Raw genomic sequence first — 15,303 nt, 5'->3', positions numbered from 1 at the left:
AGGAAGTGTGACATATTACTTCACGTGACCCATTCAAAAAAATGTATTACCTTTCGAGCAGTGCTGAGAACTTCATTTTGCTGATGTTCATACATGTCTAGCTGGCGTTCCATTTCTACTTCTCGCTGGTCCCATGCCATCTGTCGCTCTTCATGAAACTGAAAAAGAAGGCATCAGTATCACTTCACTTTTCCTATGGGCCTTAAATAATCTACAGTGCTATCCTCTTACTATATGTAGGGCGAGATCTAACAGTGGTGAAGGCTTACAGGTGTTAAATTCAAAAGGTCGAGTGAGGGACAGACAGCAAGTGAATAAAAATGTCAGAGGCTGTCTTCTATTTTCCTGAGACAGCTTGCGAGCATGTGGCCAGCTCTGCAAAGTGAAGGAGACCTTTGAAAGTTTCTGACATCAGGAAGCATGCATCTGTTACCAAGTTCTGATCATTTCTTCACATCTGCACAAAGTTTGTAACTCCTAAGCTGAAAAAGCCAATCCTACCATGGTGCTTCGTAGAGTTTTTTGCCGGAATCTTGAAACCTACAGCACTCACTCTCCTTAGTCTTCCACCTCAAAAAGAAACTAATTTGATTTATTTTGGTCGTATGATATGTCATACTGTAACCTCCCAAGCTGATTACAGGTCATGTGTAATTATAACACTCTTCGTATTTTCAACAAGATAAAACGGGTATGCCCTGTACATTAGAGTCTGTAACTCCTCAAGCTCATCACTACTCACAAACTCTTTTTTTCAGTATCAATCACCCTACACTTGTTTCAGCAATACTGTGCATGATTATACACAGCATAAGTAATGTACACAGGATACAAATCCATCTAGTATTAATTGATCCTTCATGCAAATCTTTTTAATCAGATATTCTTTCCCATTTGCCTGTGACAACTGATCAACACATTTTTTCTCACTGGCCGAAAATGTAGTCTTTCAATAGCTAAAGAGTTAACAAACCTTTTTGAGGATGTACAGTAAAAGCCACACTGAGGAGAAACAAAAATGCATTGATTCTGATAATTTACAGACAAAAAAGGAAATACGGCGCACTGCGAAAACTGAGAATTGGTAAATGTATTATGTTTCGCCTATGTCATTAATAATAAGCATTTTTGTTGTTGTAAGCTGTATCTTGATGAATAGTTGTAGATATAACAATATAACTGTTTAAAGTGATATGACTTGTTTATGTACAAAAAGGCAATATATTGTGCTGTTAGTAGTGGTATAGTGTCAGTAAGTAATAGCAACAGTTTGAGAAGTGAAAGAGGGGATTAATAGAATGATTTAATAGCAATATTATGTGCTTAGATGAGTTTTGACTACTGGCCGGCCCGGTGCCACTGCACATGCTGCACCATTCAAATCATTGCCCTAGTGCCTGCAAGATAACTGCATTTGTGACTGCCTGTTTTGGTAGTAAAATATAGCAATATTTAGTGTTTAGAGGAGTTACGACAACTTTTGGCCCAAGTGCCACTGCACCTGCTGCACCATTCAAATCATAACCCTATTGCCTGTAAGGTTACTGCACTTGTGACTGCCTGTATAGAAGTAAAATATTGCAATATTTGGTGTTTAGAGGGGTTCCCAGAGCTTTGGGCCCCGGTGTCACTGCACCTGCTGCACCATATAAATCATGACTCTAGTGCCTGCAAGGTAACGGAGTTTGAGACTGCTTATTTAGTAAAATTTAGCAATATTTGGTGTTTAGAGGAGTTCGGACAACTTTTGGCCCTGGTGCCAATGAACCTACAGCACCATTGAAAACATGGGCCTAGTGCCTGCTAGATAACTGCCTGTTTACTAGTAAAATATAGCAATATCTGCATATAGTGGGGTACCTAGAGCTTTTGGCACCAGTGCCACTGCACCTGCTGCACCATTCAAATCAAGCACCTCTGAACTGCAAGATAATTGCAATTGTGTCTGCCTGTATAGTAGTAAGATATAGCAATATTAGGTGCTTATAGGAGCTCTGACAACTTTTGGGCAAGGTGCTACCGCACCTGCTGCACCATTCAAATCATGACCCTGTTGTCTTCAAGGTAGATGTACTAGTGACTGCCTGTTTAGTAGTAAAATATAGCAATATTAGGTGTTTAGTTGGGTGGCTAGAGCTTTTAGTCCCGGTGCTACAGCACCTGCTGCATCATTCAAATCATGACCCTATTGGCTGCTAGATAAATGCAATTGTGACTGCCTGTTTAGTAGTCAAATGTACAAGTTACTTACCTTCGGAACCGATGTATCTGGTAGAAAAGATTCTAGCCGCAGATTCCTTAACGTAGAATTATCCACAGGTGTGAGACTGGACCCGGAAAACTTTCTTGCCCAGCATCCCCGGGGGGCGGTACCACGCGACTCTGCCCAGACTTCTTCCGAGGGCGTGACGTCAGCAAACTCACATACGCCCCACCCCGGCGTGCTGACGGAAGCTTGCTTCGGAGAACTTTTCCCCGCCACAACGCGGAGCCATAACAACAAAACTGAGGAGAGCATGGGAACAGTGTGCGAAAAAACAGAGAAACCAAATAGCGAGAAACAAAGGGTGAGGAACAGCACCACTTGGCACTAAGGCACCAGTGGGCTACAACAGGAAAGCCAGCGCAGGAAACGAGCAGAGCACCACTCTGAGGAACAACTGAGCAAGTCAAGGCGATAGCACCAATTGGCACTAAAGCGCCATAAGGCCAGAGCAGCGAAGCCATAGCAAGAAAAGCGCAAAGCACCACTCCATGGAACCACCGTGTAAGCAAGGCGAGAGCCATCCTGGAGGCACAAGCATGTGAAAGCGCTGTTGTGAGAAAGTGGCTCTGTATATACTGTTCCCAAAGTGGTAGCTTGGTCGAGCAGTAAGGCAGTATCAGAGGACAGTGTAAAGCATTTGCTGTACACACTCAGTCAGCAAATGGTCTCACACACTCAATAACTGAACTCTAGGCCAATGGTTTATATAAAAAAATATATGTCTTTTATTTTAGAACCAACAATAGGTATTAAAATATACTTTCTCAGAATGAGATGCTTTAGTTAAATACTTTTGCAATATGCAATTGACTTTTGTAGATAGTTACAGGTTGTTACAATAGGCAACACAATTTCAAACACAATAATGCATTGAGCTCAATGGAAGTTTTAAGTTATTTGCAATAGATTACTTTCAGGATTACTTTTGTAACTCCAGGACTGGATCCTAGCTTCAGTCCTGGGACAGTTCATAGAAATAAGTGATAAAAGTCGACTTAGTTACTGTTGTGATTATTAGGCAATATTTTTTTATTTTAAAAGATGACAGAAGAAATTTCATAGAAAAACAGTCAATGATTCCCTATGGGAGAAAATTCAAGTTGCAGGTAAAGTAGGTTCTCGTTACTTTTGTAATCCAGTAATGGGCTCCTAGACTCAGTACTGGGACCTCTATCTAAAACAGGTAAGTAATTATGTTTTCACAGATGGTACGATTTTTAAAGAATATTTGAAGTTTGCAAAAATCGACACAAATTTCACAGAAAAACAGTCAATGATTTCCTATAGAAGAAAATTGGGTTACTGGTAAGTACAGTTGTGAATATTTTTCAGGGTCAGTGCTGGGCACCAAGATCCAGCACTGGGATCTCTCCTAATAGCAGGTGAGTATTTTATTTTTCATTACTCAGTTGATTTTTGGTGAATATTTTAAGTTTTAGAAACTCCACACTTCGAAGAAATTTCAGAAGAAACCAGTCAATGTTACCCTATGGAGGAAAATTGGGTTATCGGCATTTGGGTAAGTACTCGACTGTCAGAGTTAAGGTTCTGGGCGCAGACTCAGGTGTCTCCCAGGGTCAGGAAGGTACAGTTGTTACACCCTCAGCGGCACAGGGGCAGCCGGGTGCACAGTGAGTTAGGCCCAATGTTATCCTATGGGAGGCAGGGGGGCCTTGGTTGGTGGCTGCTGACTAGCAGGCCACGCGGCTGTGGGAGCTGGGCTCCTGGTCACTTGCTTAGGGCAAAGGGGGAAGTAGATAGGTGTAGAGGTTACACTAACAGGGCCACTCGGCCGGCTGTGTGCAGGGTGCTTTTGAGCCTTCGGGCGCTCAATGCATTTCAATGGGAAAGCTCCTGGCTGAACAAAGGCTGCAAGCTCGGGACGAAGATTCTTCAGGTGCCACCACCACTTCAAGAGGTAAGTTGGGTAGTTGGAGGATAGGTAGGTACCCAGGAGTTGGGCACAGGGGGCCGCAGGGCGCTGGGTGCAGGGGTGCCTTTTGGTGTCGGGAAATCTTACCCTCTGTTGATCGTGGTTGGGGGGTACCTGGTTCTGAGGCTGCTGGCGTCGTCAGGAGCATCGAGGGGAGTCCTTGGGTGCCGGACTCGGGGTCACAGTCGCCGAGGGGGTCATCCTCGTGGTCTTTGTTCACTTCGGCACAGGCCAGGCTTGGCGGGTGCAGAGTGTGCAGGGTTCGCAGTTCCGGGCTGATGCCACGGATTAGAAGCTGATTTTGAGCAGAGCCTCTGCTCATGGGAGTTCCAGGTGCTTAGAGCCAAAAGGTAGCCAGGCCCTCCGGGGTTTGTGAGGTGCCGGAATGTAGCAGGAGCAGGTTCGAGGGTCGACAGGCCAGTAGGGCTGGGGCCAAAGCAGTTGGTGTCTTCCTCTTCCTAGCAGCTGCACGGCAGGTCTTCTTTCTTGCTCTTCTTTGTTTTTCGGAATCTGGAATCTAAGGAAGGAAGTTTCAGGGTGCCCCTAAATACTAGATTTAGGGGCGTTACAGGTAGGTAAAGGGCAGGGACCAATGGGTCCCTGTCCTGGGGTGGGTACACCCCCTATTCTACCACTCTCCTGTGGGAGGGGGGCAATAGCCTAGTCCTGATTGGGCAGGGCCTCCCATCTTCAAGATGGCGAGGGCCCGGAGATGTGCTTCACCTCACGTCCCCCACCTGAGGGGTGGGGTTGGCAGGCTGGCACATTCCCTGTCCTTATTTGGGGCTTCCGGCCAGGCTTCCCGCCAGAGTGGGGGCAGCAAGTGGCCTGGGGAAGCTCACAGAGGCGGCATGCCTTTGAAGCTTACCCCTGTCCATCCTAGGGGAGGAGACCTAGCACCTCGCCCAGGATGTGCATTGTTGCAGGCCGAGGACAGCGGGGGCTCTCCTACCCAGGGGTCCAGTAACTTGTCTGCTGTGTGGCAGCCTAGGCAGCCCCTCAGTCCAGACGTGGATTGTAGGTTAGGTTTCAGGGCACATCTCTAAGATGCCCTCTGGGGTGCTTTGTACATTAAATCCCACACTGGCATCAGTGCGGGTTTAATGTGCTGAGGAGTTTGATACCAAACTTCTCAGTCTTCAGTGTTGCCGTTATGGTGCTGTGGAGTTCGTGTTTGACGAGCTCTCAGCACCATGTACTCTTAAATGGCAGCACTGCACTTACAGTGCCCAGGAATGGACCTGGGTACTGTAGGGGCACAGGGCTCATGCTCCTGTGCCCACACCACTAGCATAGGGCACCCAGCTACAGGGGTGGCTAATGTATGCCAGGGCAGTGTAGGTGATGGGCATGGCATACAGGGATGTGTGCCATGTCGACTCTTTGTTTTGTCTTGTACCCAGACACACAGTCTGTAAGGGCAGTGTGTGTGTGTTAGTGTACAGGGCCTCTAAGGGTGGCACAATGAGTGCTGCAGCCCTTAAAGGCCTTCCCTGGTCACAAGGCCCTGTGTACCTAGGGTACCATTTACCAGGGGCGACATGTGGCCAGGGTTTGCCAATTTGGGTTTGAGGTTTTTAGGGAAGGAACATAGGCCCTGGGCACCTGATTAGCTGGAGTCCAGGGCACACTCAGTAAAAGTACATTCAGCAAAAAGTGGGGGCATACCATGCAAGAAAGATGGCACTTTCTCACAGCTGTGACAGAAAGAGAGAGGGGCTGCAACCACAACCACAGAGTGAAGGGCCACAAGCCCGGAACAGAGGACCAAGAGCAATCCATCCCCAGACTACACTGCCAAGGATGGCCATTACCCCTGAAAGGAGTAGGAGGACAAAGGGCAAGTAAAAGAATCCCCAACGAAGAAGACCGCAAGGGGATCAGAAACTCTAACAACAGAGGGAAAAGAGCAAAAGTAGGCCATTACACTGGAGAGAAACCAGCCGGAGGGATGCCTGACCGGAAGAAAACGAAGAGGACACCCACAGAAGACAAGTCAACCAGAGGGAGGCGACTGCAGAAACCCAAGCAGAGGGTCCTCGCATAATGGGGAGGAAGGGCGGGTCGTGAAGGAATCTGCGGCTAGAATTGTCTCTACCAGATACATCGTTACCGAAGGTAAGTAACTTGTACATCTGATAGAGACTACTAGCCGCAGATTCCTTAACGTAGAATAGATACCCTAGCCATACCCAGAAGGGAGGAGGGCCTGCGAGAGAGCCTCCCACCAGGAGAGACACAGGGCCCCTGCAGGGGACATGTTACAGAGACAAGAAGGGAAAGGCCAGGATAACCGAAGCCCAACCAAGGGAGAACCGCCCAACACCCCACAGGCGCAGACAGCGCCCGAAAAGCCCCAAGGAACACAAGGACCACCTAAAACCCCAGGGAGAAGAGGTAGAACCGGAGGCAGGGCCCACCGTAAGTAAAACATACACAGTGACAGAAAATAGCTAAACACACCTCAGCCGCAAGCAGCGGACAAGGCAAGAACAGCTCCACCGCCAAAAGCGCAAACGGAAGAAGAAAGGCACAGTTACGCAAAGCCCCAGCGGAACCAGAAGCAGGGGCACAATGAAATACATCAAGGGCCACAACGGTGGATTAGAACAAGAAGCCTGCACGGGCACGCGCAGCCAGCAGCAGGCAACACCGCGTTACGGCGCACTCAGGACTAGCCAGATGCCAGCCGAATGCAGAGGTCAAGAAGGGCAAAGACACATCCCAAAGGAGGGGGCGGTCCAGAAACACACACACTGACCCATGAAAGCAGTGGAACCAGGCAGAAAAGAAAGAGAGAGAGAGAGAGAGAGACAGAGGATGGACCAAGCCGTTCACCAGAACACAGAAGCCAAGGAAAGCCAGTCCCCCCCGGAACACCAGACAGAGGACCAAACCGAAACACCGGGCAGAAGTGCGGAACCGCCACAACACGACGCCGCAGAGAGCAGGCCAGACTGGTCTAGCGACATAGCGAACAAGGAGAAGGACGGACCTGGGCGCAACACAAGCTGCTTCAAGACAATTGGCAAGAAGATCGCACCTGCGACATACCGTGATGCCACGGAGACCGAAAAGGACAACCACACCTCCCTAGCACATGATATAGCTATGTAATAGCTACAATTACCCCACATAGGGTATGTTACATCCCAAGAAACATGGGAACACCTCTTAGGAAAAGAATTCTGCAGCAGAGGACAAACAAAAAGACCTGCGGAGAAAACCGCAGACGGCTGGCCAATCAGCCAATAAAGTAGACACAGTAGGCCGAATCTCAGGACCTACACTGGCATACCAACAGCCAAAACCACAAGTCAAAAAAGGGCAGGACCAGCAGCCAACAGCACCAAAGGGCCAACGGAAGGACCTTGAAGGCACACCAACCACACAGAACACACAACCGGGGCTACTCGTTACTAGGCCCCAGAAACCAGGAGAACACCTCCCAGAACACAGATCAACTTCCAGGGTCACTGAGGAGGAGGGAGAGGAGGACGAAGCCCCACAAGGAACCTCTGAATGGCAGAATTCGCAGGGGCGTGAAACAAAAGAGCGCCATTGAAGTACAAGTTACTTACCTTCGGTAATGATGTATCTGGTAGAGACGATTCTAGCCACAGATTCCTTAACGTAGAATCATCCCCAGGCGTGAGACTGGATCCGGAAAACCCTCCTGCCCAGCATCTCTGCGCGCCGGGGGGCGGTACCTCGTGACTCCGCCCGACGTCCTCCGCGGGCGTGACGTCAGCGAGGTCACATAAGCTTCACACCAGCGCGCTGACGTCAGTTTGCTTCGGAGAACTTTTTCGCGCCACAACGCAGTGCCATCATAACAAAACTGAGGAGAGCATGGGAACAGTGAGCGAAAAAACCCGAGAAACAAAGAGAGAGAGAGAGACAAAAGGTCAGTAACAGCACCAGGCGGCACCGAAGCGCCAGGAGGCTACAACAGGAAAGCCAAAGCAGGAAGAGAGCAGACCACCTCTGAGAAACAACTGTGTAAGCCAGGTGGTAGCACCAGGCAGCACAAAAGTACCAGAAGACCACATCAGTAAAGTCACAGTAAGGAGAGCGGAAAGCACCCCTCCGCGGAACCACCGTGCCAGCCAAGGCGAGAGCCGGGGTTGGAGGCACAAGCAGTGGAAAGCGCTGTAATAGAGAGAGACTACAATCATAGACCATACAGCAAAGGGCCACAAGCCCGGAACAGAGGGGCAACAGCAATCCACCCCCAGACTACACAGTCAAGCAGGGCCAGAGCCTCTGAAAGGAGCAGGAGGCCAAGGACAGGCAAAAGAACCCCCAGCGTCGAAGACTGCAAGGGGATCAGAAATTGTAACAACAAAGGGAAAAGAGCAAAAGCAGGTCCCTACACTGGAGAGAACCCAGCTGGAGGGAATTCCGACAGGCAGAAAATGGAGGCTAGTGCAGAAAACCAAGCTGAGGGACCTTGCAGAACGGGGAGGAAGGGTGTCATGCCCCGCGGTTAAGCCCCTACAGGCAGTGAGTATTTAAAGGGCGAAGGGCGTGTAAACGCCGCTTCGCGTTCTAGCTTTGAGCCCCATTTCCGTCCCGAGTGTTCTTGCCTGACTTCCTGTTGCTGTAGTTCCGGTTTCCTGTTGCGAGTCGCGGACGATTCCCGGCTCCGGTGGTTGTTACGTTGTGGATCCTAGTGGAGCGTGGCGCTGGCGGTGTTCTCTCTCTCTCCAGGAGATTTGACGAGGGTTACACCCGCTCCTTCTGGTTGTGGTACCATTCAAGTAAGGTCTGCTGGGTGCTTTGTTGTGCGGGGGTTTCCTGTCTCGCGTCGCTCCTTACCTGGGAATTAGAAGGAGATTGGCGGAGCGTGGTCTCCCTTGCCAGCGCTTCCTGTCTTGGTGTCTTCAGACCAACGCCACACTTCCTAGAGAGTCCTATCTGAAGCCTTATCAGGCGTATGTGTAGTTGTGTTATTACCTGCTGTTAAGGTAACTCCAAGGTTGTGCATATTTGGAGTCTTTTCCTTTGTGTTTGTACCACGCCCCCAGTATAATTTACTTCCCTTCACATTCACCCAGTATATATCCATCCCCTACGTCATCCTGAGCTTATATCAGGTATCCGGTGGTGATAACTGCGAGGACCATTGAGCAGGGGGTTAGGTTTCCCGCTCTTCTTCACAGAAAGCAAGGTATTTGTTCTTCCTAATCCTCTCCCATGAAACAGTGGCATACTCTACCCCCTGAGTTTACGATCTCTGTATACCTACTCTCCGCAGCTGCCCGCAAAGGAACTACTGACCTAGAATAACACCTGCATGTTCCCGCAGACTAATACCTAATCAGCTGACGATACTCCTGGTAGGTGTTGGGGAAGTAAAGAAGAGAAATAGCATAGGTGGCGGTACAGAGATATTCCTCTAACCATCTTTATATTACAGCTGGGAGACCCTCATATTCTTCCTGCCAAGATTCATCACGCTCCTGCTGTTCCTCCTGCCAGAATCACCCATCAAGACCTACTGGTTCCCCCCACCTATCCTTGTTTTGTTTCCCTGTTTTCCCCGGTGGGTTCTCCGCACTCTAGAGTTTGATAGAGTAGGAGGAACACGGGGGACGACTGTGGACTTTCTTCACGACTCCAGACGCTCCTGCAGAACAACCGCGATCCTTACAGAACGCGAAGCCCTAAATAGAATATTCTGCCCGAGCGTCATGGAGCTAGGTGTGGTTACGCTTGCGGATGTCGCCGGCATGCTCGGCAACTTGCAAGCGGAAACCCAGGCATTATCCGCCAGAATAGATACCCTCCAGCATCGACAGGAGACGGGGGGCTGCGGGAGGGAGAATTGATCCAACCAACCCGGTGATACAGGTCACCACCCCTACGTCCATCCCGTTAGCTCCTCCAGAAAGGTTTTCAGGGGATGCTTCACGGTGCGCCGCCTTTCTGAGCCACTGCCAGCTGCATTTTTCTTGTAAAGCCACCTGCTTCCCCACAGATCAAGCCCGGGTTGCATTCATGGTTTCATACCTTAGTGGGGCGGCCGCAGACTGGGCCATACCTCTAGTAGACCGGGATGACCCTTTATTGTATAATTACATCGAGTTTAAGAGAGAGTTCCGCAAGCTTTTCGATAGACACACATATACACACTCTGCAGACTCTGAGTTATTGGCCTTGAAACAAGGCAATCAAGACCTGGTTTCTTACATCACTACATTTCAGAGACTGGTAGTTGAATCTAATTGGCCCGAAGAAAAGCGTGGTACACTGTTTTACAGAGGGCTACGCGATGATTTAAAAGATGCCCTTTCACAGATAGTGGACCTTCCTGCAGCCTGTCCTGAGTTGATAGACCTTGTGGTGAAGATTGAACACCGTATTCAGGAAAGGAAGCAGGAAAAAGGGAAGGGAGATCCGCGATATGTTCCCACCAAGGCAAAAGGAGTTGAGGTGGTTAAAGGTCCCGATGATAGTGAACCTATGCAAATAGGAATAGTGAGAGGGCCCCTAACTCCTGAAGAACGACAAAGGGGACGAACCAACAGACTGTGCCTCTACTGCGGGAAGGCCGGTCACTTCCTGCGGTCATGCCCTGTTAAACCAGTACCTCCTAAGAGTTCGGGAAACTAGAAAGCCTGGGATGCGTGGAGACAGGACTCCTGGGCAATTCTGACCTTACAGTCTCCTCCTCTGACCCTGAATCCAGATCAGTCACTCATCTCTATGTGTCAGCTTACCTCTCAGTAGAACAGCTAGGTTTGCATGTGGCCATCATGATCGATTCTGGGGCCTCTGGTAATTTTATGGATGAGAAGTGGGCAACAGACAATGTAATTCCCTGCATCAAAAAAGAGGTGCCCAATGCGGTCATTACGATTGATGGCCGCTCTCTCGTTTCAGGCCCAGTAACCCACAGGACATGCAGTCTCCACATGCATATAGACCCGGACCATCACAAAACTATTGAATTTGACTTGATCCGCTCACCTCAGATACCGGTACTCTTAGGCATCCCTTGGTTGCAAACACACAACCCAATCATTGACTGGAAGGCAGCCACACTCCGGTTTCGTCCTGTTGCTCCTCTTGATACTAGGGTACCAGTAGCCCTTGCAACCTCCATGGTAGACCAGACTGAACCCGGACCCGAGCTGCCCGATTGTTACAGTGATTTGAGCGCAGTATTCGATCCCAAGGAGGCAGACGTCCTTCCCCCGCATAGGGTATACGACTGCCGCATAGATTTAGAGGCGGGTGCTCGAATCCCGTGCAGTAGGGTGTACGCCCTTACCGAGAAGGAAAATACATACCTTCGAGAATACCTGGACGCTATGTTGGAGAAAGGGTTTATCAGGCCTTCCAGATCCCCTGCCTCCTCATCGCTGTTTTTTATTCCTAGATAATATCAAAATGGGGTAACCCAGTATCCCTCAGAACCTGGGCGGATTATCAAAAATAGTACAAACGGTTCTGTCGGGTAAACAGTATTACTTCAAGAAACAAACTTCATTTGTATGCATATACGAACACACATAGAGACCATAAGTAGTTTTTCAAAAAGGCTTTATGAATTGCATCATTCATAAATAACTAATGACAAAGGCTGTCAAATGTAAAACACAGTTGTGACAAAGTGGCATAAAGTGACATAAAGTGCTCAGTGCTGTGGTGAGAAGTGCGTAATATATACAGTGTGATTTTTGCAGGTACTGATAATTTACAAAGGCCAGTTTAGGCGAATAATCGAAACAATCTGCAGATCGATTGAATCAGTCTTTTGTGCAGAGTATTTCCAACTGATCCTTCAACAAGTGTCGACGTTTCAACCCAAGGTAGCGTTATTCGCTAGTCAATACGGGTCTTCATCAGGACAGGGAGTGACAGCCTATGAAATAGTAAGGAATATGATCAGGTGCGTTCGAGAGACTGAATGCCGTCTAAAAATGTGCATGCAGGGTGGAGACTCACCAAAAGTAGGAGGCCCAATGTAGCTTGTAGGGCGATATGTAAAGGGAGGCAAGAGCAGTTGTATCCTGTTCTCCCTGGTTAGGAATCAATTCAAGAAATTAGGATTTAATAAAAGCCCTGTCGTGGCTAATAAAGTGATCGCGTGATTGAGGAGAGATGGATAGACTCACTTGGTAAATGCGTGAATTCTGTTCAATTGTTTGAACAAATCCGCGTTGGGGATTAGTCGTCCTGTGCGGGAATGCGTGAGCATAGACAAAGTTTTGTCCTCCAGAGGGACGATTCACTGTCAAGATAAAATAAATAAATGAGCTCAGTCACGATTTCAAGTTCAACCAGGCAAGGCGGCTGACTCAGGGAGGGGGGGGGGGGGGGAGGACTTGGCGCGCACTCACCATCTGAGTTAGTCTCGATTCCAGCAAATGCTTCATAATCAGCAGCGCGCAGGCGACAGAACCGTTTTTTATTCCTAAGCGTGAGGGGGGTCTTCGATGTTGCATCGATTATCGGAGATTGAACGAGGTCACTATTAAAAACAGGTATCCCTTGCCTTTGATTTCCTCCCTCCTTGACAGAGTACGCAATGCCAACTATTTCACCAAATTGGACTTGCGGGGCGCCTACCATCTAGTGCGTGTCAAGGAGGGAGATGAATGGAAGACTGCTTTCTGTACAAAATACGGATTGTTTGAATATTTAGTAATGCCCTTCGGGCTTTGTAACGCTCCAGCTGCGTTCCAGTTCTTCATTAATGAAGTCCTTTGGGATATGCTGGACCTTCATGTCATCGCCTATATTGATGATTTACTAATATTCTCCTCATCCATGGCCGAACATGTGGGCCACGTCCGACGAGTGTTGGAACGCTTACGTGCACATGATTTGTATTGCAAACTGGAAAAATGCACTTTCCATACACGAGAAGTGCCTTTTTTGGGCTTTATTGTTTCCCCACTCGGACTTCGTATGGATCCTGTTAAGGTCGAGGCAGTCCTCGCCTGGCCATCCCCGAATACCGTGAAGGACCTGCAGAAATTCTTGGGGTTCGCCAATTTTTATCGGCATTTTATTCAAGGGTACTCGGAGTTGGCACATCCCCTCACAATCCTATTGCGAAAAGGGGTCCCATATGTTTGGTTGGCTGCTGCTGACGAATCTTTTCGGAGTTTGAAGGAGGCTTTCACGCGCGCTCCGGTCTTGCGACATCCAGATCCGGCATTGCCCTATGTGGTTGAGGTGGACGCCTCTCAGGTGGCAGTGGGAGGGGTGCTGAGTCAAGCCGATCCTGACACCGGGGTGTGCCATCCCATAGCTTATTTTTCCCACAAGTTCTCTCCCGCGGAATACAATTATGCGGTGGGGGACAAGGAACTCCTAGCGATCAAGAAGGCCTTTGATGAGTGGCGGCAATACCTCTTAGGTGCGCGTTTTCCGGTGGTTGTATACACCGATCATCGCAATCTCCAGTACCTTAAGTCCACCAAAGCACTGTCCATGAGACAACTCAGATGGACCCAGTTCTTCTGTGAATATGACTTCACTATTAGGTTCCGCCCTGGGAGGAAAAATGGCAAGGCCGATGCCCTGTCCCGGTTGGGATTTCAGCTTCCCGATGTGCCTGATGTCGCGCCCCCCGTCATTCCTGAAGGGCGCGTCATAGGGGGGGTGTTCGGGGAGGAGGACTTCAGGGCTCAGATTCGGCAGAGTCAACTATCGATGGCCATGCCTGACTTTGTGGGGGCTGAGGAGTGGGTCAGTACAGATGGATTGGTGTGTGTCCGAGGGGGGGTGGTGTTGCCCACTCCCGATTTACAAACACATGTCTTGGATTGGTATCACTCGCACCCTTTGTCGGGACATCCGGGTATTAAGAAAACTACCAAGGTTATAAGAGAGCATTTCTGGTGGCCCACTATGTTGAGGGACATAGAACAGTATGTGAAGTCATGTCATGTCTGTGAGCAAACCAAGGGTTCCCATCAAAACCCGGTGGGCCTACTGCTCCCTCTTGCTTCACCTCCCGGCCCGTGGCACACAGTATCACTTGACTTCATAGTGGAACTACCAGTCACCAAATGATTGAATAACACCTTGCTTGTGGTGGTGGATCATTTTACGAAGACAACTCATTTCGTTCCTTTAACGGGGTTACCCACAGCAGCAGCGTTAGCCTCTATATTTCTGCAACATGTTGTGCGGCTCCATGGCCTTCCCTCGGTCTTGATTTCTGATAGGGGGGCCCAGTTTGTGTCTCGGTTTTGGAAATGCCTCTGTGCCATGCTGCAGATTGACGTTAGACTCTCTTCCAGTCATCACCCCCAGTCTGATGGCCAAACCGAGAGAGTCAATCAGTGCTTTGAACAATATGTAAGGAACCAAGCCCTACACTCAGCAGCGGAGTGGGATGAGTGGGTGTGGGTGGCAGAGATATCATATAACAACAGCCCACATTCTTCCACCCTCCATACTCCTTTCTTTTGTTCACAAGGTTTTCACCCCAAGCTGTTGCCTATAGAGATTCCCATTAGCAGCCCAACTCCTGCCGCCAATAATCTAGTACAGAAGTTACACGACATACATAAACAGACGTTGGTAAACCTTGATTTGGCTAAAGTAAGATACAAGGAGGGGGCAGATTTACACCGGAGGTTGGAACCCATATATGCTCCTGGGGATGAGGTGTGGCTTTCCACAAAACACATCAGACTCAGTGGTCCTCGCAAGTTCATTCCCAAGTACATCGGACCTTACAAGGTGGTGAGGCTGGTCAATCCGGTGGCGGTGAAGATCGAACTGCCTGCATCTCTTAAAATCCATCCAGTATTCCACATATCATTGCTCAAACCTGTTGAACCTGGTACACGACTCCCTAAGAGACCCACGCCGGTTACCATACAAGACGCTGAAGAATATGAAGTGGAAACCATTGTAGACTCCCGCTTTGTTGGTAACACACTTCAGTATCTACTACATTGGAAAGGCTATGGGGTAGAGGAACGTTCTTGGGTGTCTGCTTGTGACGTGCATGCTCCCCGGTTGGTAAGGTTGTTTCATCAGAGGTACCCCCATAAACCTAAGCCAGGGGGGGGCGTTGTGAGGGGAGAGTGCTGTCATGCCCCGCGGTTAAGCCCCTACAGGCAGTGAGTAT

At 49.1% G+C, this 15,303-nt stretch overlaps 1 protein-coding gene across 4 annotated transcripts in view; it reads right to left on the bottom strand.

The window, feature by feature from the left end:
• CEP290 (centrosomal protein 290) overlaps nt 1-15,303 on the bottom strand; it is a 1,516,454-nt gene that overhangs the window by 905,851 nt on the left and 595,300 nt on the right. For all 4 annotated transcript variants that reach the window (XM_085653911.1, XM_085653913.1, XM_085653912.1 and 1 more), the window contains exon 32: nt 51-158. In XM_085653911.1, the coding sequence (XP_085510037.1) occupies nt 51-158 (108 nt within the window). The remainder of the gene's footprint in view (nt 1-50; nt 159-15,303) is intronic.

This window comes from Triturus cristatus, chromosome 4_1 (assembly GCF_964204655.1).
Source record: "Triturus cristatus chromosome 4_1, aTriCri1.1, whole genome shotgun sequence".
Taxonomy (NCBI): Eukaryota; Metazoa; Chordata; class Amphibia; order Caudata; family Salamandridae; genus Triturus; species Triturus cristatus.
The sequence above is the reverse complement of the archived record's forward strand: the minus strand, read 5'-3'. Positions and strand labels throughout refer to the sequence as shown.